At 40.4% G+C, this 26,049-nt stretch overlaps 1 protein-coding gene across 7 annotated transcripts in view; it reads left to right on the top strand.

The window, feature by feature from the left end:
- Window positions 1-26,049, top strand: part of dab2ipb (DAB2 interacting protein b) — a 131,107-nt gene that overhangs the window by 12,259 nt on the left and 92,799 nt on the right. For 5 of the 7 annotated variants that reach the window (XM_080046736.1, XM_080046735.1, XM_080046733.1 and 2 more), the window contains exon 1: window positions 21,001-21,407. The exons of 1 other annotated variant lie outside the window; for it this stretch is intronic. In XM_080046736.1, coding sequence (XP_079902862.1) covers window positions 21,284-21,407 — 124 coding nt within the window. In that variant the 5' untranslated portion in view covers window positions 21,001-21,283. Of the gene's footprint in view, window positions 1-308; window positions 608-21,000; window positions 21,408-26,049 lie in introns of those variants that run through there. One more of the 7 variants, XM_080046737.1, reaches the window with a different exon arrangement.

Raw genomic sequence — 26,049 nt, 5'->3', positions numbered from 1 at the left:
CACACACACTCCGACACACACACACACACATACACACACAGTCTCTCTCATTCCTTCTCTCATATGAAGGGAGCTGTAGACCAGGGAGTTACAGACATTTGAAGACACAGGGAAGTGAGAGAAAGCAACAAAAGACAAAGAGAGTTCTCTCCTGTTTGTGTGTGTGGGTGAGCTTGTTCTCTCTCTCTCTCTCTCTCTCTATCGGTGTGATCCTGAGAAGGGGGAGGACCTGAACCCTGCTAGGAGTCAATACCCCTGCAGGAGTCCACAGGACCATACACACACACACTCACACCCTCACACAGACACACACACATACCAACTCAAACCCTCACACACACACACACACACACACACACACACACACACACACACACACACACACACACACACACTTTTACACCACACGCATACTCGCCTAGTCCACTGCGGCTACTGCAGCCTGAATGAGTGCAAAGCAGAGGGAGACACAGAGCAAGGAAGCAGGAGTGCGAGAGAGGGGTGGAGGAATCTCTGTTGGAGTTACTACTTGTTGCTCTTGGCTTTCTGTGCCGATTGAGGATGATATTCTTTCTCTTTTCCCCGGGGCAGTGGGACCTTGTCTGAGGTGAGCACTTGCATTCCTCTTCTCTCTTTTTTTTAATCCCTTTCACCAGCCATTAATTCCGCGAGAGGAAAAAACGGGGGGTTACACATTTTTGCGAGCTTCTTCTCTGTGTGATTGCTCTCTCCTCTGGTTGGAATGGCGGAGGGGGGGTTGTTGGAAGGGAACAGGAGGAGGAGGTGTGGAGGGAGGCTTTTCACGTGCCTGGGACTCAACGTTATCACGCTGATGATCCGTCAGAGAGAGCGACAAAGTAAGGGGCCAGAGAGACGCTAAAGCTTCTTCTGTTATGGAAGATTTGCATGAGGAGGAGAAAGAGAAAGGGGGTTGTTGGAGAAATGTCAGAGCTGTAACATGGTTCAGAGCTCGGCTTCTGCAAGTGGGACAGCAGAAGATGAGAAAAGAAAACTCAGTCTCTCCAGACTTTTCTATTTTTTGTATTTATGCGTCCCTCTCTTCTCTGATGTTTGAGTGTTCAGCTTGGGGCTGCCGCTTTGCTGACGGAACCATGCGACATAAAAGTGACATTTATTAATATCCCATTTGGTGTGTGTGTGTGTGTGTGTGTGTGTGTTGGTGGAGTTGTCCCATTTCAACCCACTGTGGCAAAGGCACAAGGGTAGTGTTTAACTACTTTAGGAGTGTATAGCCTTCATTTATCAGCTCTCGCATGATTACAGTCCTTCCTTTGACTACTTTACCACAGATAGCAGCTCACTTGAGTGTGCAGCCTCCTCCTCATTCCTTGAACAACATGTGTTTACATGCTGTAATCTGTAACCCACACACAGCAGTGACTAAACAATTAAGGAAGTTCCTCTTTTCGGAGTTGGACGTCACTAATTGAGTGACATTCAACATTTATGTTAATTCATAGTTTTATGACCTTTTTGTTTCAAGTTATGTGTTATTGTAAATTTGGGTGGGAACCCTTTAAAAATGTTTCATATCACCCTACAAAGTAAGAGTTTTAAGATTGTTAAGGGTTTTTTCTCACTCTTCCTACTTTTTTCTCTCGTAGTATTTCAGTGTGTCCGGGCGTGGGGCGGGCATTGTTGTCCTATTATTAGAGCAAGCTGGGCTGGCCAGCAGCTGTGGGGAAGGAAGTGAGACTCGGAACAGCCGGAGAAGAGGGATTACTGGGAACACTGAGCGGGAATTATGGACTGACTGGAATGGCATTCCTAAGGTGGCAGTCGTCACTGGAGGAGAAGATGAGTTAGCCAGAGCACCAGGCAGGGATGAGTCTGGATCATAAGAATAGACGTTGACGTTGGGGGTTCAAAGGTGATCTGAACTGTTATAGCAGATTACAGCTGCTGCAAATCTGCACAACTCTGATGTTGATTTGTGTGGATTTTGTTTAGGGCTCCAAGTCATTCTTTTTTCGTCAAATTTGTCTTTTGGATGCTTTTTTGATAAATCTAATGTAGAAAATGCCAGTCACTGTTTTTCAAATCCTAAGGTCAAATCAAAATCAAATCAGTTTTATTTGTATAGCCGAAAATCACAAATAAACATTTGTCTCAGTGTGCTTCACATTTCATACAATATGATACAATATGACACCCTGCCCTTACACCCAGTAAAACTCCCAGTAAAAAACCCTTTACCGGGATTAAAAAAAAATTGAAGAAATCTCAGGGAGAGTCGACAAAGTAAGGGATCCCTCTACCAGGACGGACATACTGCAATAGATGTCATAAGTAGAGAAAATCACCAAGGAATTTGATCATTGACCAGATGTTTACATGGTAATACTAGGTGATGCCTAGGTCAAGTTACTAGTTTTCCCTTCAACAATGGAGAAGCTTAAACCAATGAAGGTTTGGCATTATCCTTGATCAATGACTGATTTAATTGTTTAGCAATCATCCAAATAGTTGATTCATTGTTTGTCGATCAAGTCTTTTGGGGCTAGAATTGCTATATTGTATTACTATAAACGCTGATAAATAAACTAAAACTTAATATAATCTGTCATTGGGTCAGCTCACACACTCTTTGTAACTCTGTCTTTATCTCTGACAGGCCAGGCAGTGGAAGCTCATAAAGTGTTTTTAGGCAGCGAAAGTGGAAGGAGTTCTTTACAGATAGCGATTACCCTTGTGATTGACTGCTGTGATAAACTGCTGTCACACTGGCTAAAGTGATAATAGCGTCCAAGTATTCCTCCCATATCTCTCTTATCTCTTCCTCTCTCTCCCCCATGCAAATCTCCGGTGTGTATTCCAGTGAACCACGCCTGATTATTGCTGGTGAAACAAGGGATTTGCTATACATATGAAACCTTCAACATTTTATTCGAAATTATTTTTTATCATTGTACATTTATGGTCTCGTATTTTTTCCTATTCTAAGTGGATGTGATGTCTAAATGAAGAGTGAAAAAAACAGCCAACATTGCTATTGTGAAACTTTGAAAAACTTTCAACCCTAACATACATTGACTTGAACATACTTGTTTGGATATTTTTGAGTGATTGTGAAATCAAAGATTACACCCAAGCTGCATTTTATCTCCCGGCGAACTGATAGAGAAATGATTAGATAAGGAGTAAACCCTAATTTTAGTAATACACTCTCCTGAATTCTGTATAATTGTATCATGTTACACTGCAGAAGTGGGCAAGAGAAAAGACACCTTTTCAAACTAACTGGTCAACTTAGTGCTTGCTAGGCGACATAGTTCCCTGTGCTCTCATATAGAATTAAAAGTGTTTTTCTTCACCATACTGTCCATAGAGTGTCTTCTTCACAACCACCTGATTGTGGCTTTTAGACTTTTAAAGGCCCGGACACACGATAATCGCCGTCGGGAGAGTCTGGAAGGGGCGGGGACACGAATCTGTTTGGTGTGTGCCGTGACGTCGGTCGTCGTAGATGTCGTCGGGCTTCTTTTGAGCCGATTGAACATGTTCATGCGGGCAGTCTTTCAGTTGGAGCAATTTGATTGATGGAGGGCTAGCAAATCAGTGAAGCCCGGAAGTGAGGCGGGTAGCACAAACAGCTAACAACAGTTAGCCATTGTTTTAATGTGTTTGTTTGTTTCGTTTTGAGAGTACTCACATGCATCAACCCTTGTTGACTGCTAGACACCATGCTCGACACTCTCTGCTAAAAATGGTGCTCTTTATGGTCCATAAATATAAATATGTATTTCTATTAGAGCTGTCAAGCGATTAAAACAATTAATCTAATTAATTACAGGCTCTGTGATTAATTAATCTAAATTAATCGCATACTTTTATAACACTTTTATACCTGTTTATAAACAGCTGTATAGCCTACTACAGTTTGTCTCTCTCTCTCTGTCTCTCTCTCTCTCTCTCTGTCTCTCTCTCTCTCTCTGTCTCTCTGTCTCTCTCTCTCTCGCGCGCGCGCGCGCGCTCGCTCTCTGTCTCTCGTAACTTCTGTCTCCTCCCCTCAGCCAGCTTTATACATGAACTAGCGCCGAATTTTCTCAAAAAAACAAGCAGACAAAATTACGACTTTCCATCTCCCACAACAGACAGCGCTGCACTGCCACCATTTCGTAGCCTACTCATAGGCAAAAATATTGACACACACACACACACACACACACACGGGGCGGGTGCTAGACAGCTAGCAAACAAAATTGGAGGAAGATTGAGAGATATGGCCTACTACTGTTTTGAACCTAGCCTACATTGTTGCACCCACTAAATAAATAATGCACGGACACTGCGGAGAATTAAGTATGATGTCTTCCTACCTTCATGCATCCCATAAACCGTCCATAGAGCCCTCAAGTCGGCCCCTCTCCCCTGCTTCTCTCTTTACCTTTCTCCCTTTAACCCACGCGCCCGGCCCGGCGAGCTGCAGGTGCAGTTCCGCACCACTTTTGCACCGGGTCAAAAGGCATTATAGAAGTGCGATTAATCTGCGTTCATTTTTTTAATTGCGTTAATTCTTCTGTGATTAATTAATCGAAATTAACGCGTTAATTTGACAGCCCTAATTTCTATCTATGTTTATGGTCTAGAGCAGTGGTTTTCAAACTGTGGGGCGCTGGGTTATGGCAGGGGGGCGCGGATGAATATGTGAAATAAAAAATAAATAAATGTAGTTTGTGTTTTTATATTAAGATCACTGCATAGCTGGACAAGAGTTCTTCTGCTTCGTTCCTCTCACTGCATTTAAATGCATTCATTATATTAGAGAGAAATAGGTCTCGTTAAAGAAAAAGAGCACCAAGCCCAACCCAGAGGGCTTTTTATTTTAAATTAATATCTTTATGGAAAATCCATGTGTCTTTCTTCAATAGCTTCTAATTCATCAGACCCAGTGTCTCCAAATTATTTGTTCACACAACATTTCTCAGATTTAGCCTCTTAATTTTCCTCTCAAAGTGCATCAGATTCATGCATTTCACTTTAAAAAGGTGAAAAAAAATCTCCCGGGGGGGCATACCCCCGGATCCCCCTAGGAGTTTCTGGTTCTCCGCTGGCTACTATTTTCCTCCAGCAGGACATCGGAGGCACTAGCGAAAAACACTGGGTGTGTGAGTGACATTTAACTAGTCAATAATTTGGGCAAGTCTGTCTGCCTATCTTTCTCACTCCGCTGCACACTCAGTCACTACTATCCATGCTTAAAGGAAGCAGGATTAAAACACTGGATTAAGATGTTAAAATGTATTAAAAAATGTATTTAAAAACGCACAACATTTTTTAGAATGTTTCAAAAATATGTTTAAATTTGTTCTCTGAGGGGGGGCTCACTCTCTCACACTTTGAAAACCCCTGGTCCAGAGAGCTGTCCCATCATTTACGGCTTCCGTATTTTTGTTGGGCCACAATACAGATTAGCGCCACCTGCTGTTATGGAGACATTACGTCCCGCGCAAGCGCAGAGCGTACGGAAAGTCAGTAGTCGGCTCGGTGTGTTCTTGGCACTTTTTTGGCCGCGACTGGAGCTGCCCCATTTTCGGGTAGTCGGACCAGTGTGTCCTGGCCTTTAGTAGCACAGGACCTGCCCTCATTTCCCCCACTCCCTTTCCAGATTTCCTTACAGCCCCCCTCCCATCCCCCCCACCCCAGCTCTCTGAAGAACAGCCGTGTAATTAGTTAGAGGCATAAATCATAGACAACGGAAGGGATTTCAATAGTGTTTTTTTATCTGCGATATACTGGGGCAGTTTCACTGTGTGTTTGTGTGTGTGTGTGTGTGTGTGTACGAGTGTGTACATGTGTGTGGATATATTTGGCTTTATAAGTAAAGGATGTTTGTTGGCATACAGTACAATTATGTACCAGTGTTTTTGCAGTGTATAGTCTGTGCATCTATACGCACACGTGCTCTGTGAACTGTGATCATGTGTTGAGATAAATGATCTTGTTTAGTGTGTCTCAATTTCGTTTAGATTGCATGTTCGGGCACGGGGCTGCAGCTGTAGCCTTTGTGTCTGCACAGCGGCACTCGTTGCTTATAAGATCAAAATCAATTAGGCGTTTCATTGTTTTCTGTCCCGTGGACACTAATGGCGGCTGTAGAAAATTATTCATAGTGTCTTTGTTGTAGCAATTAGGTGCTTAACATCTGAATTTAGAGGCCACGGAAAATAGGGTCTTAATTCCTTGTTTTTGCTTCCCCAAAATACTTTGTAACCACCACATTGCAACCTACGCTCACTACCGAGGGAACATGCACTCACACATAGAGATGTATAACACATATGGAGGTCTATATTTACATTGTACAGTGAATACATTGAATTACTACTTAAATTACATATTATTTTAAATAAGTATTTTTTTTATTTTTAGGAGTGAAAATTTGAAAAAAATAATTCTCTCACAACATCCATTAGTTTGTCTAACACACTGTGATGAAAATAACTTAACTTGTGTGGAATCTACTGTGCACATTTGCGTTCCCAAAGGTGAAAACAAACCTGTTCATTTTGGCCCGGCCCTAGTGCACTATTATGTATATTTTGATCTGTTTGTTATCACAGTGCACAATGCACATATTTGACTTGTTCGTATTTAGTTGTGTACACGAGTGGAGGAAGAGAACTACAAGGCTTCAAGGTTGTAGACTTTTCACAATAAGAGAACATAGAGAAACAAGAGAAATAAGATCATAATAATATGTTGATCTATTGACACTAATTATGAATCCAGCTGGAGTCCACATGCACTTGTTAATAATTGAATTGTTTAACCCCTCCCAGCAGATGTGGCCCTTTACACAGGCTTTTACCGGGACTTCGCTTTTTTTTTGACACGCACACCCTTTATGAAGCCGCCAGATGAACGGATGTATGGGCTCACTGTGTGTCGGCTTGTATTCATGTAGGCTTAGAAATTTGACTAGACACATTGCAGTGTCAGCATGTACGCCGTATGCCACACCACGCTGCATGCAGATGTAGCTGCAGTAGATGCCTCTCCGTTCTCAATACATTTATTTAAGTGGTGAAGACTGCAAACATAGAAAACTGTGCACTGTTGCTTACTGCAACAACTTAGAGTTTGTATTTAAAATGTAATGATCCACTTTTGATCATCAGATAATCTTTGTTTGACATACTTAGTTTTATGTAAAATGTAACACTTGAAGCTGTGAATCAGAAAGTGCTCTAGTATCCCATACAATTACCAATTATTCACCGTCCGCACAGCAGCTCAAACATTACTTCTCTGTCTGTCACTCTTTTAAATGTTGTCAGCAGACTAATGATGGTATGGATATATGTTCAAATCTTTAAAAAATATGAAACTGTGAAAAAAAATTAACTGCTAGGGTGATCTACTTTCACAGTATGTGGGCTTAAAAGTGCTACCTATTGCTTTGCCAGCAGTATTGAAAAGACAATTGTGGGATGCAAATGTTTCACACAGAGCTGCTGTTCTGTGAGATTGCGTGCATTTATTTGCATACGAGATGAGAGTGTTTGTGTAGTGTATATGTAAAGGTGGGCCATTGTTTGTGCGTGGGGTCTGTCCTGACAAAGCCTTTTTGTGTTGATACACAAGGAGCTGGACCACCCATTGAGTTTTCAATGAGCCAAGAGATAACAGAGACAATATTTCAGGTCTCCAGCAGTGGTTCAATGGCTTGTTAAGTAGTGCATACTCTGTGTATGTGACTTATTGTCATAACACAATTTCTCCCTTTTCAACTATTGAAGTTGGAAGGGACGATTTATTCCAGGTTCAACTATGTGGATGTTTTTGTGTGTGTATGTTTGCTTTCACACATTCCTGTCACCTCCAAAAGAATGGCGCAAGAAGAGTGTGTGTGTGTGTGTGTGTATTCCTATGACCTGATCCTGAAGGACATCAGTCACAGCTTGGTGCACACCAACACTGTAGTGCATACTATACTCACATCGAGCAAACAACACGGGAGTCATGCTTTTTCCATCTATAATTCAGTAGGAGAAAGAATACAAATATTTGATATAATTAATAACACAGCTTTTTACCCTGTACAACATTTATAAAGGATAATTCTGGTCATCTACTAAAATACTTTTGCCGAGATCTGGGAAAACCTGTACATACAGCAACAAAGTGTTACAAGTCAAGAGACATAAGCGATCAGTTTATATAAAACCCTTTATTTGGAGGTACAACAGGAAGTGAGCACATTTGAAATGTTGCTAATGATCTCTTATTTTATAGGGCAACATAGTGTTAAAGTTTGGGTAATAATTTTATGACATATTTGTGATATTCAGCCTGTTTTGTCTGACTTTCTTGAGTTATTAAATGAGTTAAATGTTATTATTATCCAAAAGAGTAATGGCCAAAAATCAACAAAATAAGCTTGGATTAAACCTCAGTTACTTTTCAATGCTAAACTAAACTTGCAATATTCTGTTGGAAAAAATCCCACAGCGCTATACAAATGAGGAATCTTTACTGTTGGATTCCCTTTGCTCTTTTATATTTTTCAAATCTGCCTTGACACTGATGTACAGAGGAAGAGGCTTTCATCACAGGACTTCAGAACAGACTGCTAACTAATACAATCTGTGGAGACAAAAGCAGAGTCACTGAACCAGGGCCTCTGTGCTGTCAAACAAAATGAGACTGTCTGCATGCAGTAGTCCTTGCACTTTAGGGCCTAAGAATATGCAGGCGGAGCCCTGACAAACCCACAGTGGCCTCTATAAATCTGAAGAAATGGCATGACAAAATTGTTCTACAATGCTACACTTGTGCCCATGGTCCATCGCTTCTGAAGTTCATCTTTGACTGTTTTCAAAATTACGAGGCAACATGGATAAACAGCTCTTTGAGCTTGAGATTAAAGTCTTGCTTACTTGTCTCATGTCACTGAGATTTCAAATATGCCCCCAAACAACTGTCAAACTTGTAAATATTGAACAAAGCAATCTATTATTAAAGAAAATGTATATTTTTATTACAAACTTGAGAGGAAGTTGAGAGACTAACTAGGGGGGGAAATCCCTCATGGCGTTTCACTTTTCTTCTTCTCCCGTAAACTCTCTCATGCACACATTAAAAAGTGCAAGATGGCCACCTGTTCAACCACATTAAAGCCAGGTTCTGTTAGTCTTTGAACTACATTTAATCCTTTTCTCAGAGGCTACGCATTACAGGGCTTGTATTGTTTCTATGACAACCAGCACAGGGAATCAGTAGATGTTCCACCGGGTCATTTTACAAATCAATGCAATGACTCAGGAAATCATTTTCATATTCCTTATTATAGTATACAAAAGTTTAATTTGTCCATAACAACAAGGATGATTTAGGGAGTCCTATGGAAATGTTATATTATAAGATGTATTGGTGACACTTTTTGAACACACCTTACATGATGGATTGTTGTACCTACGAGGCGAAAACACTGAAGTTCCCTGTTTATCAGTTCCCTGTCTCAGTTTATATTACAGTTTCTCTCAGTTTATCACACACACACACACACACACACACACACACACACACACACACACACACACACACACACACACACTCTGTGGGAATGAAAGAAATCATGATGTCAGTCAGTGGCCAAACGTGCTGAGACAAAACAAAAAACAGGAAAGAGGGGAAAATGAACTCCACTCCCAAACGTACATCACTTCCTGTCACATAACTCCACACCTCCTAGTTTGACCCCTTCTCACACACACACACACACACACACACACACACACACACACACACACACACACACACACACACACACACACACCCACTCCCACTTATCATTCAACAATTTTGTGTTGTAGTTTGTTGCCAAGTATGTAGATATGATATTGTTTAAAAGTAGATTTAGCTGAGGTTAGAATACCCTGACTTTAAGTGGAACATTGTGCTTCATCTGAGTTCCTTGTCAGTTTCATTGTAAAATGAACTGTAGGAGACTGCACTGTCCCAGATAGTTGTACTCCTTAGTAGTTGTCCTGCCCTTGATTTCTCTTAATACCTTTTGCACCTACACCATCTCTGCAGGGACAGAAGTTGTACCTTTTTTCATTGGGGGCTGTACGACTTTGGGGGGGGGGGGGGGGGGGTTGCAATGCATAAACTTAAAATTTCAATTGCAAATACCAAGCTTGCTCTTTTTTCCCTCCGGCCTCACTGACAACAACCATGTGATCTGCTTATAGAAAGGACATAGACATGCACACACACACGCCCACTATGTGTCTGTGCATGTGTGTTGGTGATAAACTGTGAGGTGGCTGTTTATAGCTCCGTGTAGATTCCCACGCCAGATAAAGAGTTGATGATCACAGCGATGAGTTCTTACAGGCCGCGTTCGGTAGCAAATAGGATTCCCTTTTAAGTGCCTGTTTTGATGTTTATCGTTGCTTCGTGTTGAAGTATGTGTGTGTGTGTGTGTACATGAGCATGTGCCTGTATGTGCAGACTTTTTAGCAGATTTGCATTTACCGAGTTACCTTATGAAGTGTCAGTTGTTGCAACTCTGTTTCCACATAACATGAAACTGAAGAGGTGTTGCTCCCTTTAATCAGCTGTTAAAGCCAAAGTTTAAATCAGCGCCTCTTTGTTTTTTTCAGTTCTTAGAATCGTGCTTTTACTCCTACTTTATGTGACAGATATAAAGGAGCCATGCTGTTTTCTCAACTGGTCTTTCAGAGTGATACAAAAGAAGCATCTAAAAATAGGTCCATACCTACTTATATGGTGCAAGGAATGAATTAAGTCTGAGTGATCACGAAGTCAACCCTCCCTACTTCTCCTTCACAGTAAATACTTCTTGCAGTCCAGGGAATGTCATCCAATTATTTTTTTGTCCACATTGGTCTTTACTGTATTATTGAGGAACTACAGTACTACAAAAAAAACTGAACGTTACACACTTTTTAATTTGTGTCTTCAGTTTTTGATTTAGCATGTTGCTCTTGCTGCTCAGCCCAGGAAGTCCCTGCTGTGAATTTGTATCGAACGCTGATCAACACAATAAATGTAGGCAGGCACCGATCCACTATTTTTCAGTCCGATCCAATATCTGGGTTTTGGATTTCGGCCGATACCTATACAGTCCGATATTATTATAATTATTATACATTTCTTTGTTAGTGGTGGTTTTATGTGTAAGGTTAGGAAGGCTTAAGCAACATAGTAATTATAATTTAAAAGAGCAACAAATATACACAAATGCATATTGGTTTATTTTAACAGCTGTGTTTGAATGCAGAACATCAGAACTCAACTTTTGGATGGCTAATTCTAATATAAATGTGTGCTATATCACATAGCTATGGTCTTAAAATTTAAATGTCTTTAATATATGTTTTTTAAATCAGAGTTGTCAATCCGATATCCCATACGTAGATTGCAGCCGGATCGGCCCCATCCCTAAATAAAAGACTGTATGTTAGGCTCTTACATCTAATCAGGGGTTAGAAACAACTGAAGCCCTACCAGAAGACACAGTTTATTGTACACATCTTATAAGTTACAATATGTATGTTATATATTTGAGTTATTTTATAATTGGATAATTGGGTCTTTACAGGGCTATTTAGATGTAAACTTTTTTATCTGACCATTAAGTCTGTCTCTGAAAATAACACCAATATAACAGAGATGAAACAAATATAGTTTGAAATGACATTTAGAAAAAATTCAGCAGCAGCACTCTCTCCACAATTCGTCATTTTCATTGTATGGCAAAACACGAGTGTATGATTCGAGAGCACCACCCCTATAAAATCCCAGGCTCTGTGTGTTTGTTCATTTGTGCGTTCATGCATAGTAATAGTCTTTGCAGCACATTGACTCACTTTATCCCCTGCAGTTAGAGAGATGGAAGCTGGTGCCTTTGTGCCACACTGTACATGCAGGTGAAACCTCAATAAACAGTCGGCACATTCCACACATAACAAAGGTAATTCGTTATTGTATAGGGATGTTTGAAAGTATCATGTATTGCCAGCCTCAGTCTATTATTGCTATTATTGCTATTATCATTGTCTAGTATTGCTGCCAAAATCCCAGTCTCCCTTTCTCGGCCTCGCTCTGTGGGCCACTTTAATTTCACATGGCCATTTAACAAATTATGCCCATTGTTCATGTGACAATGGAGTCTCTGTAAGCTGAATGGGAAATAGAGACCCTCAGCGCCGGCTCTGACCGGATTCCATGAATTCCAACATAAGGAACATGAAGCCTATAGCTAAATATAGGAGAAAACAAGATCAGATATGCGATATATAAGATATGAGATATGTTGGAATTTACCCACTCCATTTAAAGGTGGAGCGATTCTGGAGAATGTTTGTTGTCAAAATCACCTCTGACAAAATCAATGGATATCTCCTATTGATCCACTACCTGTCCCAACTTTGTTTGCACGGAAAGAAATTCTGTGTTAATACACATCCTGGGCTCTGTAAGCGGGCATGTTGCTAACTACGTTGGGCCCCCTTTGTTTACAGAGCCTAGGATGCGTATTAACAACACTAGATTTTTTTTCAGCGCTCACACAGTACAGACAGGTAGCGGATTGTCAGGAGATATTCACTGATTTTGATAAAAAGCGATTTTGACAAGAAGCATTCTGCAGAATCACTGACTCCACCTTCAATGCCACGTCAACATCAACACAGACCTGGTTAGTTCAGCTTTGTTTCGGTAGAGTTCTGAATACTGTTAAAGTGTTAATAGGAGCTTGAGTGAGCAGTGAAGAGAAAGTGAGACGCTTAAAGAAAGAACGAGAAATTCCTCCTCACACGTATACACTGTTATAAAGAGCAGCCATAAAAAGCTCAGGAATGAACTAGGAGGAGTATAATTGAAGCACTACTGTTCCACTTCTGTAATGACACGTTTCGTTACCTATAAAACTGGCATCCTGGCTTCTCGCTGTCCTCTAATTTTTTCTTTTTCATTTCAACAGCCAGAGTCAGAGCAAAGACTATTAGAGATGCCTTGCAACTTTGAATTTGGATTAATGAAGGGCACACAATTTCAGTATTTTAAACTGTGTATAAAGTAGTCATTTTAAAGTAGCAAATCTAGGGAACCCTGAGCTCACAGTGGGACCATGTTTTCTAGTACATCATGTTCAGAAGTCCATTCAAATGACTGGACTGTGAGACATAACAGATGTGAGTTTTGTTTTGTTTTTGTTCTCAGTCTTGTAACAGCAGACTGTTCGAAGGGACTTGGCGTATAGAAACATTTCTGAAAAGCCTCGTCACACTGCAGTCCAATGCTCATTCCTGCTTTTATTGTCCCGTTCCTCTCCCATCGTGTGTAGTTTGACCTGGGATTTAAAAGGGGAGCTTCTATGTTAGATTGAATAAGAACGGGATTACCAGAAGGAGATGTACATTCAAAACCTGTGGAGAGAGAGCTTACATTGTGTGTGTGTGTGTGTGTGTGTGTGTGTGTGTGTGTGTGTGTGTGTGTGTGTGTGTGTGTGTGTGTGTGTGTGTGTGTGTGTGTGTGTGTGTCTGTCTGTCTGTCTGTCTGTTTGCAAATGAACAAATGCATACACAATCATCATGACCCCCAATGGGATCAATAAAGTCCCAATCTATCTCTATCTCAGGTGGGGATGAGTATACGCTGATGGGAGTTTTGCGTGCAGCTGCTGTGTTGTGTTTCTAGCCACGCAGTCTCTGATCCTGTGTGTTGTTCTGTTGCTCCCAGTGCGGTTCACCAGCTCATGGAAGCTCATCCATTTGATCTATAGAGGATTGATTGGAACAGATTTCCCTCGTGTAAGCATTCGCTTTAACATCAACAACAGCTATTCACAAATCCTAATCCTGACATTGTCTATTCGATAAGGATTGCACATGGCCCGACTCAGTGTGTGTGTGTGTGTGTATTTGTTGGTGGGTACTGTGACACTCGGTGTGTGGGTCGATGTGAGAGAGAGGTAGAATGAATGGCGAAATAAGAAGTCAATCTTGGAGTAATTCATCACTTAAACTCTCGTGCTTATCAAGTCATTTATCAAGCAATCTTTTTTCAAACTTTCTTTGGTTCCAGCTTTCAAATGTGACTTTGGATTCTGCTGATCACACAAAAGAATACATTTGAAGATGTTACTCTAGCCTCTGGGGAATTGTGATCCCAAAATGATCAATTCATTAATCATAAAAATATTGACAGGCCAATTAAGAATCCCAATAATTGTCAGTTGCAACCTTAGTTATGTTTTCATCTAGTTTTGAGGGTAATATTAACGTTGTTACATCTCTATCACTATTAACACTGTGCCATGCAAATACTGAATGGGAGTTTTTTTCCAACAAAGTTTAATTACACTGAATTTATAACTAAATTGAGTGGTGAATTGAAGAACGCGCGCGCGCACACACACACACACACACTCTCTCTCTCTCTCTCTCTCTCTCTCTCTCTCTCTCTCTCTCTCAATATAAGCTCTGATCAACAATTTCAGGCTGCGTGTTTTTTTTTTTTTTTTTAGTGCTATATAATATGAGCACATATTTTGTAAACAGAAATGGTGTTGGCAGACCTCAAGCTCATATTATTCTCTCTGGTGTGAGTTTCACTATTATGAATTGGGGCTCTATGGGGGCCTATATGATCTGAAGGCCACCCATGGCGGAGGGAGATAAGACAAAGAGGTACAAAGCCCCAGGAGAGACCACTAGCTAAGCTTAAATTGGCAATGTACACAGCCAGACTGATAACAAGCATGGTATGAAATTACAATATAGCAACTATGCGCTTGACAATGATATTTACCTGGAGGTGTTTACCAGGCTGGTTTCATATTGTGAAGTTGAGCTTTTTCAATTAATCAGAACCAGTCATGCTTGTGCAATATGTTTTGTTGTGCTTCTTGGACTTGATTGCAAATATACGTGGTTTAATCAGTGGTCGTGTTGCGCTTACCTGAAGCAGAGGTTGTGAAGTGAGAAGGCCATGATTACACATAACTTAACTGTGTTAAGGATTTTCTTTTTCTTTTTACATTAAATAACATGCCAAAATCTGATTACAAATAATAATATAAAGCTTCATTTATCTTTAGAAAGAATAAGTATTTTTAGAGAGAGATGGTTGAGCTTTGATGGAGAAGAGTTGCTTACAATAGCAGACATAATTCATGAACTCCAATGTTAGCTCTGTTAGTGTGTGTAAGACTGTGTTGATGCCTTTGTTGCACATTTCATAATAACTCAGTGTAAAACAACATTGCCAGAGGTCTTTCTATGTCTCAAGTGGTCGCTTGATTAGCAAGACCTCTCTCATCTCTCCCTCCCCTTCTCACTCCTCATATTTTGCTCTTTAGTCTTTTAATCATCTCAACAAAAAGAAAAAGAGAGTCCAGCCCCTCTCCTCCTCCGCCTCCTCCTCCTCCATCTTGCCTATCTGTTTGTCCCAGGCCAACAGTGTCACACAGCCTCCTCTGTTCTCTGTCTGTCTCTAGTCTTGTATAATGAGGTTCTGCTCGGGACGGGACTTTTCGGCAATCTAGTCTTTACTCTAGGGCCGAGGAAGGGATTGGGAGGCATGAATGAAAGGAATGAGAAAGGGCAGAATGGATAGAGGGCACCAGACTGTCTCTATAGCAGCACGAGTATTTGTCAGTGCGCTCAAACTTTGGATGTCGTCAGACAGGAATGAATGGCCATCTCAACATTGGTGTTTGGGCGGTTTGAAAAAGTAATACACACTGCACAAAGAACATGTTTAGAAATCAATATCTCACACCTTACGAATCAACTGAAAAAAATGTCATCGTAGCATTGCAGACATTCAGTGGTTTGAAGGAAAAAAATTGAGTTTAAGATGAAGTGTGCCATCTTGGTCTCCTTCCTTCTTCTTAACAGTGAGACACTAGAGTAGACCATGTGACAGAATGAGGATATGTTATCGTGTGTCCATTTATTGGCAATTTATTTATTTATTTTTATTTGGAGAAGGCAAACATGTATGTTTTCTTGGTTTCAGTGTTAGTAAGTTTTTTACTTTCTTACTTGCTATGTTGCTATTATAAACACAAGAAGAATACTGAATGTGAGTGCATATTATTGTGCAGTGTACTGTTGTTCTAGTCATTTGGTTTTAAAGGGAGTCTTACATCCCCACATGAGCATGTGCATTTAATGTGTCTGCATCTGCTAGAGCCATCAACCGCAGCACAGTTTCGGTTGTACATTACCATGTTCTCCAGAAGGGGTCAGTATTGATACAGCTTTGTTCTGCCAGATGGCTCAATACACAGGAGAGATTACATGTAACTTCAGATGTCTCTTCCGCATGTTCAAAATATGTTCCTATATCTTAAGATAATAACTCAGGTAGATTATGAATGTCTTGCACAAACATGTGCATGTATACATAAACTGAATCAGTCGACCAACAAAAAAAAAGATTAGCAAATATTTTAATGATCTATAAATACTTACATTTTATGCAACATTTGCAAACCATCTCCAGTTCCAGCTTGTCATGAATGAGGATATGCTGCATTTCTTTGTCTTACTTGATATTAAATTGATCTTGTCTCTTTTCGCCCAGTGTACCCCCATGTACCACATACACTCAATTGCCAGTTTGTAAGTACACTTCAGGTACCTTTATCAAGGATATGATGTTCATTTTTGTTGAAAACCTGTCGAAAGAAAGGTTTGATTTGACTCTGTGATCATCCTGGACGCTGCCGTTTTTGGTGCGCCAGAATTGTTCTATGATAAACCGAAAAGTTTAAATTTGAGAAAGGCAGCTGGTCACTCTTCTCTCCGTCTGACATCTACAAGAGCTGTTTGATGTTTGCACCAAAGTAGTGGTGACTTTATTATTCCTAATAAAGTCAAGTTGTCTTTTGGACAAGCAAAACTATTATCTGCCCGAGGAAATTCAGGCAGCAGTAGCCATCAATTTTGGCTCATGCACTACTCGGAATCCATACTAATATGTTTAGTCATTTCAAGTTTTGCCCAGACTGTCTATCCTTGGAATCTTATGATTTCTTATCAGATGCTGGCCCGCTCTGTTGTATATTTCAGAGCAGTCTATTCCCGGTGACTCACTCTGAGGTGTATTTGCTCTAAAATGGCTGGCTATATCTCAGGTGTAATAGTCAGAATGTGCCGCTTTCTATGCGGGACACACTATCCACGTAGAGGCAAAAGAATGAGCTGTGTTAAGAATCGATACCTCTTTGTCTTTTTTGTTTGCTTTGAAAGTGGAATAGGTTCCATTTTCTCCTCAGCTGCCTACCTCACCGCCATTTCAAAGCAAAGTTTGAGAGCTTAAAAAGTTCTGTGTCTTTTTTTAGTCCTGGGACATTTTCATTTACAGAAATATAATATAGTTCTTGCAGGGCTTCCTCTTTTTGTCTTGTTTTATTTTGTGTGTGAGATGATTTAATAGACATACTGTATGTACTGTAATAGGCGCTTATGTCATTTCCCTTCAGTTAAAACCCTTTAAAACTTCCTCAAAATGTGCAAAAATACAGTAGATGGAAAATGTCATTGTTCTAAACTACCATCCATAAAGATCTATTGTTGGTTTAGGTTTATTATGCATTGCTAAAGCTGTGCACATTGGACTGTTTCAAGTTCCTTTGTTCCTTAGTCACGGTTGGACTCGTGCTTCTGAGAATGAGAAATGAATAAAATTTGAAAGGAACACAATTAATTTTTTGTCTCCAACAGTTGGTCTAACTTGCACTTTTCATTTCTTCTCTTCTCATTTTCCGCCATGTGGATCCGACTCTTCTCTCCATTGCTCTCGTCTATAGGTAAGACATTTTGACTTTTCACCTGTGACTTTTGATGGGACAAGTTGTTCTAGTCATATATTCCATCTCCCTGACAGCAGCATACATACTACTCTGTCCACTTTCTAAAATATATAACTACGTCTGAGAAACATTGGATAATTTAGCCCAATGTGTGCTGCAGTTAACCTTCACACATAGCCTTTGCTGTTGAGTTCTGGGTGTTTTTAACAGAGGAACAGGAAGTAATACTGCATATATTTAATTCCAAACACAACACTCAATGTTTAGCTCATGTTTGAGTATTCTGTTCTCACTTAGCACACTCTAATAGCTTGTGCTTATCACATCAAAAAAACTAAATGCATTCATCTTGATATCCTTAAATTCAAGTCATTAGCGGCCCTGTCTGCAAGACTTTGTATTCCTGGTGGAAAATGTCTACTTTTAAAGAACTGTCATCAAAGTGTTTAACGAAACCTTCAAACCACTATTTTCTCTCTAGTATTAAGTTTATTACACCCCTTTCAAATATCAAAGTAGCATTGAAGTAAGCATACACACCAACATATGAGACAAAATGGATAAGGATAAGACTAATTTGTAAGTCGGATTCAGTACTGTCTGCGACACTCTTCAACCACAGATGTGTAGGTATTTTACACAAGTCCTAAAACATTTGGGCACTTTAGTTTTAAGCAAAGGTTTAACCTGAAACAAAAGACTATTTACAGCGGTGGATTAATACACATTTGTCGTCGATAAATGGCTGCTGGAAAGGGTGTTTTGGGAATTACTCCAAATAAACTACAGTACAATGGCCATGCTCATGGTAATAAAGGAGCTGTTAGAGGTGTTCCAGTGCAACAGTAGACATCAATAAAGGTCAATAGAGACAAAGAGGAATAATCTATATCAGGCTTTGGCAGCAAAGAAAATGTGTTACCTTTTCCCATTTAACTAGTTAGATAAAAATATGTCTTATGTTTGCCCTGATCTCTGACTTAAGCATTTATACATTTTAAACATTATGGTCAACATCAACATAGGACCAATTACAATACATAGTTTGTTCTACTTTTGATCGTTTTACTTTTACTTTTTTCTTGACCCTTTACTGTTCACTGGTGTCTTTGTGGTCGACCCAGAGGAGGCAATCACCAGCACACGGACTCTGCATGACCCTCAATCTTAGCAATAACTCATTGAAGGTGGCTATTCCCTCAGTGACTATTATGCAGGCAAGACAAATCACTCTGCTTTTATGATTTAAAAACAGTAGTCAGGCCTCACACGAATCAATTAGACTCACTGTTACAATAAGGGGCTCAGTTGTGGGCCTAATTTGTTGTATTTGTTAACATTACATGCTAGGTCTTACAACCTTAACCCACTGGTTTCACTGGTTTCTCCATGAGAGTGAGAGAACATATTAACAGTGTCTTCGGGGGCGTTTCATGAGCCCTTAGGCACCAGTGTTAAGCCTGCAGGCCTTTACATTCCCTGTGCTACCTGGCCCGCTCTGGAGTGATGGATACCTTCTAATGGTCCAGCTAAATACCCTCTGTGGGACCAGGGGAACAGTTTGAGCTTATGTGGGAGACACACAGACACTGCATTCTGTGGTTGTGAGTTTATGAGCTGAGGTGTAATGACAAAAACTCCACATTTCGTGTAGCGTTATGGTCCCCACTGCTCCCACTATCAACAAGTGGTGTCACAATGAACAATTGAGCAGCCATAGGAGGGGTAATGTAGAAAGAGCAGGAGAGGAATACTTTACACGTACAAGCAACTGATAGACTTATTTATTTTGCGACTTTAGCAAATCATGTTGATCACAAAGTGGTTGACAATGCACATTTTTATGCTGTCTGCATTGACTTCTTTAGTTCAAGTTTAGTTTATTTACATGTCATCATCATATCGTTGAGAAATAATTTCATTATAGACTTTAGGGGGCAGGAAATATAAGAGAGGGGGCAGGAAATATAAGATATTCTTCACCCTGCCTCCTTTTCGTCATGGTTTTATGGATTGTACATGTGAGAATGTTGAAATGAGTTTTGTTGGAAGACATCCATGGACAAAATAAATATAAATCAATCAATTTATGGCAATGAAGAACAAATGAAATGGGGAACCCCAAAGAGCTACTAAAAGCTTTTCGCAGGGGGCCATTAAAAAGTTTTATTTCTGTACAAAAATCCCTAGTCAATTGCAGTATGCTTACTTCTGTTCCTATTTTGCCTTATCTTGTGCTGGTATATTTTGAATTTATCTCACTTCCGCTGTTTTCAACCATTGTGGCTGGTTCACAATCACACTGTGAAAATGCTGACATCACTCGGCCCTAATGTGCACGATTATGTGAATCCTTGCAAATTGTGCACTTGTGCCATTATGTCTGGCTGTGGACTATGGTCCATCTGCCTGACCCTTTCCTTGGGAGCACACCGTGATTGGCTCTTTGCCATTCTTAACAGCCTATTTACATCTGCTTCTGATAGGCTGTCACTCCTCCCCTGCCATGCCTTTCTTGCCTATGGAGGCAAATTAAAGCGGGCTAGGCTGTAAAACCAGGAGCGTGACTTACACTCTGACTGGATCAGGAGTCATTAACATTAGGGGTTTGTTTACTTTTGTTATTCTGAATCAGAGTTGTTTACTGCACCAGATGCTGTCTTATCTGTGAGTCTGTAACAGATCAGTTTGGTTGATGGAGCGAAGTAAACACGCTGTGAACTGATAGCTGTCTTGTTAACTCCATTCCACTGAGGCTCTTATCTATGCCTGTTTTCAATACAGCCCAAACTTTTCCTCCTGTTGTTCTGAAGAGCACAGCATTATCTGTCTCTATGTGTGTGTGTGCCTGTTACACACACAAACTCACCCACTCACACAGAGTGACATGAGTTGAAGATAGTAGTTTTTGGACGTGTTAAATTCTGTTACAAGAGACTCTCTTGCTGCTTTATCAAACAGAGGGACTGGGCTTTGTGACTTGTCTATAAAATTCCTGTAGTGCACTCTGGGAAGCAGGGAATGGGAACAGCTTTTCCTGTCAGTCAGGATACACACACTCACAGTGTTCCGGACATCACGCCTGTGTGATCTCGCTGTGGGAAACTGAGGGGGGAGTGTTCAAAGGTGGAGCAGAAGTCTGAGCTTGTGAGACAGGACACAAGCAGTGAGCAGACGTGGTGGATGTGTGATGGTTCAATCTTCTCCTTCTCCAATGGGAAACGGTTAAATACAATGGACTGGATTTGATCACGACAAAATCCACAAGGACTTAAGTAGCAGTGAGTGTCTGCAAGAGGGCTCTTCAGTGAAAGCTTGCGATAAACAAGAGTTGCACTCCATGAAAACTTTCTCCCTGGAGTTTATCTTCACTTGATACCAGACTGAAGAGGATTTGTTTTCTCGTGCTGAGGAGATATCTTGTTGTGGTGGTGGTGGGCTGTGGAGTTGAAACTTGGAACCATGGCTGGGGTCACTAGGAAGGCATCTGGGAGACCCTCGTACTACTACAGATTCCTGGGCAAGTCACGACTGCAGCGTCAGCGGAGCCGGTCCCGCAGCCGCACCAGACCGTCTACAAGCAAGGGTAATAAAAAACTACTACCACTGCTAAAAAAAAGTTCACCAAGCAGTAGCTTTAGCCTTGTATACACCAGAGGACTCATGTCTAATAACTTCTACAACATATTGTAGCTGAAGATAATAGACCTCAGAAGTGAGTAATCATTTTGATAAGGTCTGTGTTTTTGATTCCAATAAGCAAATGCATTGTTGTGCCAGAAATTGTGTTGTATTATTTATCTGTTATGCCCACGTAGGCTACATGCTGTGCAAGCAACAAAAGTAGAGATAGTTACCCTGTTAAAAGAAATTGCTGTTACATTTATCCAGTGTTGGGAACGTTACTTTAAACAAGCAATTAGTTATAGTTACGTTACTCACTACTTGTTCCAAAAAGTAACTGAGTAAGTAACTGAATTACTTTATAATAGAAGTAACTATTTAACAGGCAAAGTAACTATTCGTGTTAGCCTACTGTAAAAAAAAGTTGCTATATACGTATATGTCAAAGAATTTGGATTGTTCTGAGCAGTTTTTACAAGTCAGTTGAAATGAGTATAACAGACAGGTAGGCTACTTGTAGGCTACATAACCTTCAATATGTAGGCTTTTGCACATCAACAGACAGCAAGTGGTTTATCCTGCACTTCAAGTATTTTGTTCTCAACAAAAGTAAACATTCTTTGACCTCAATGAATTTGAAGTAGGGTAGTGCTTATATCTCCACCTTTGTAGTAGAGTAGCCTACTCACTGGATTCACTTCAGAGGTGTCGGCCAAAAACGTCAGACTATGAAGCATGAGACAATGAGTAAGGATTTATCCTATGATTATTTCTTCTTTAACATGCACAGCAGCATACAGATCTTGGGAAAAGAACAATATATAATAGCAATACTCCGCTCGTGATGACACGATAAACAGCTGTTGCGACCCGCGAATCGCGTCCGTTTAATAACTTGCATAAATTATAGCTTATTACAGCGACTGGGAAACTCCATGCACTTAACTCACAAGGGCGATGCAAACAAACTCAGGGAAAGCGCGTTTCAACCGTGGAATGATACTACGGCAACTTGCACGCTCACACAACAGAGAGAGAAAGAACAGGCGCTCCGGCTGACTGACGTCATCCACACTGAATAAAACACATCTTAAAACACAATAAGAAATAACAAACACTGTAACCTATAAAAACAAAACCCACCCGATCTCCTCACTAGCAGTTTGTGTATGGAGCCAGGGGTGCGTTCGGATTACACAATGTATTCACTCAATTCATAGTAACGCACCACATTTAACGTTCAGTAACGATAACGGCGTTGTAACGACGGAAACAGTAATTAGTTAGATTACCCTGTTACTGAAAAAATAACGGCATTACCTAACGCCATTATTTTAAACAACGTTATTCCCAACACTGCGTTTATCCCATGAGATCTACTTTAACACTATTATTTGTGGAACTTATGCCGACACTTTACTAGTGCAGATGTGGTTTTTGCACTTGTGTGCGTGTTTCCATTAAAACAAGAGTGAGATGACTGTTTGCCGTCACTATTCACAAGGTGATGCAACTTTCAAATTGCAGCACCAACACTTGACAGCTCGCAGCGCAGTGTCAAACTTGCCGAGTTTCCCCTACGTTCAGGCACTTTGCCTGCAAATATCTTTGTTCTTCGCAACCTTCTAAAAAACGACCTACTTCAAACCTACTTCAAGTCCGTTAGTTAATTTGCTGCTCTGCATAAATACTTATTTCTTTATTAGCCTATGTCCTCAAGCTCTCTGTTTCTTCATTTTGCTGTTTGTTTGCCTCTCAGTACTTTCTGCTGGAGGCAGTCTTTGAACTGCAAGGTTATAGTGATAAGTCTGCCCCCAAGGCTTAGCTCAAGTAACTTGAATAGAAAGAAAAGACGTATCTTTGAAATCTTCAGCTTATTGATTTATTTCAAAGTCAACTTCTATAACTTGCCATCCATGATATTAAATAGAATGCTGTTGCATATCTGTTGTTATCTTGCATTGAAACCTTTTTAAGACAAATAGCTTAGACAGTAAAACATCAGGCTCAATTTCTCTCACTTTTGCTGAAATTTAAACTTTCTTGCATTATGAATAAATGTAGTTAGTCTCCCAGAGGTGGACAAGCCTCACAAAGTCATGGGAACGAGACGAAACAGTATGTAGGTTCCGTCTTCACTTTGCTTCTCCAGCTGATGAAAGAGGTGCTTTGAAGTCCCCCCTCTGTATCATTTCAATTCTTAAAAGAGCACGCACACACTCGTTTGAGCCTATGTACAAAGAGACACATAGGCAAACACACTCTGCCTTGATCTTTGTGGCTAAGTGCAAGCTCCACCTCACCAAAAACTTTTTTACACACTTCACATGAACGCAGTGACATACAGATAGGGTGAGGAGAGGTTGTTTCCAGATGTATTCTACAGTGCAATACACACTTTGATTTGTGCAGCTGTAGTAATGAAATAGTTAAAAGAAGTTGTGGTTGTGCTTTGTACCACTCTAAACCGGTAGCTGTGTGTCATTTTACATCAATGCAGTCTGGAGACTATAATGTGGGTTCATTGCCAGAATTCATTAGATCTCATCTCATTAATCTAGCTGTAACCAATATATTTATATTAACAGTGAATCACATGACTACTTGTATGTGAAAGGGAACTGCACTCTGCTATGTAGTTCCCATCAGCTCTACAGAACTTTAAAAGGATCTTTCATTGTTTTGGTTTTACAGCTTGCAACTTTACTGTTCTTGTTCACTCTCACCACTCTAATCTGTCTTTGTCCCGAAGCCGCAGGCAGCTATTGACAAGTTAGTGATTTCAGTGGAGCATCTGGCAGTTAAGAGAATTGTCTTAAAACAGCTCAAAGAAGAGAGCTACATTTTCTCGCTGGACTGAAACAGGGCTCCAAATCAATCTCAATGTTGCTACAATTCTGCTGGGTGTGCGAATAGGCAACATGTTGGCAAACACGCCCCCCAACTTCATAAAGTGATAATGTTATTTTAGTGTTCACAGCTTTATGTGTATGCTGCCCTGAAGTGGCAAAAAAAATATATTTATGTAATGCACATATTCAAATATAATGAGAACACTGGTGACACATGTGCCTTCTTCTGGGGAAATCAGGATTCTCAATCCCCTTCCAGGATAATGTGAAACTAATTTATTTTTCATATGACACTGATTATTACATCTGGTTACTCCAAAAAGCGGATGGTAGCCTGGTTACTATAGGGCGTTTTAATGCACTGAATGATGAAAATCTGGCTCAGACTGCTTCATGGTATTAGCAATCGGTACAAGATTTTTGAATCAGTATGAAGTACTTTAGTGAATTTGCGAAAAACATTAATTCACTCGTGTTATCTCCAACTTTGAGAAATGTACTGAACCACTATGTGCATAAGTATTGCAATATTGAATTACACAAACAGTGATATAAGATTTTATGCATATTGCTCAACCTCAATGTGTATGTGTGTGTTTCTCTAACTAAAAAACTGTAGAAGTGCTTACTCGAGTGAACAGTTCTTTGTTCACACCACAGCCGAGCAGCTTTATCTTGAGGAAGTTACTGTTGCCCCTCTTGATGTATACACTGTCACTGGAACAGATCAGGTGGCAATGGCATGAGCTCATGTGTTATTGTTTTCTCAGTGTGTGTGCACGCGTGTGCGTCATTATCTCTGAATGGAAAATCTTTATATCAGTTTGGTTCACACTCACATCACTCTGGATCTGTTTCCCCCTTCTTTTGGCCGGGGGTTGGAGACATTTACATGCAAAATGACGGCTTATCTCAAAGAGAGAATGGCAAGCTAGTCTGGCAGAGCAAGAGAGAGCGGTATTGTCTGATCTGACTTGTTATGCTGGCGTGTTTTGAAACTCTTGGTGCAATCAACAGTCTTTGTCCTGAGTTGTCCATTGAATGGAATACAATCACTTTTCTGAACGGACATCATCAAATACTCTCTAGTTGTATGCGTTGGCAGAGCCTTTGTGTAAACAGCTTTACCTTGTAAATAACTTTCTATAGAGAAGTTTTGAGAAGTGTGGTGAGGAAATTAGGTTTCTGAAATGTGGAAGTGTTTCAAAGTTAAGGTTTTGACTCCTATGTTTTGCCTTGTATTGGATGTTTTCCATAGCAAACTGTCTCCTTGCTCCAGCTTCATAATCAAAGGACAGGAGGTGTCGTTCATACACAACACAGCACGCAGTAACACAAGCTAAGTATCAACGGTGGGAAACTGTGAAATATCACAGCCGTAGAGAAAGAGTTACTGCCAGCGGCTTGCAAGAAAAGTGTTTGAACTACTCAATAACAACTCAATAATGCATTACCACTGACAATTATTACACATCATCATATCTTCAATGGGTCATTACCAAGAAACACTTTTGATCTGTTCTCCCGCGTCACGCTTAGTTTTCGTCAGGCTGTTTAGGATGTAACCATATTTTCTGTGTGTGTGTGTGTGTGTGTGTGTGTGTGTGTGTGTGTGTGCGCGCTGATGGGAAGTGAGGAGAGAGAATAGGCTGATAGATGGGAAACGTGGCCATACACTGCAGACAATAAGAATGACTCAGTTTCCGATTCCTAAATCACATTAACAGGAAAAGGGCTGGAAACAAGTCTGTA

The sequence above is a fragment of the Ammodytes marinus genome (genome assembly GCF_949987685.1).
Source record: "Ammodytes marinus genome assembly, chromosome: 18".
Taxonomy (NCBI): Eukaryota; Metazoa; Chordata; class Actinopteri; order Uranoscopiformes; family Ammodytidae; genus Ammodytes; species Ammodytes marinus.
This window is presented reverse-complemented; position numbering and strand designations above follow the sequence as displayed.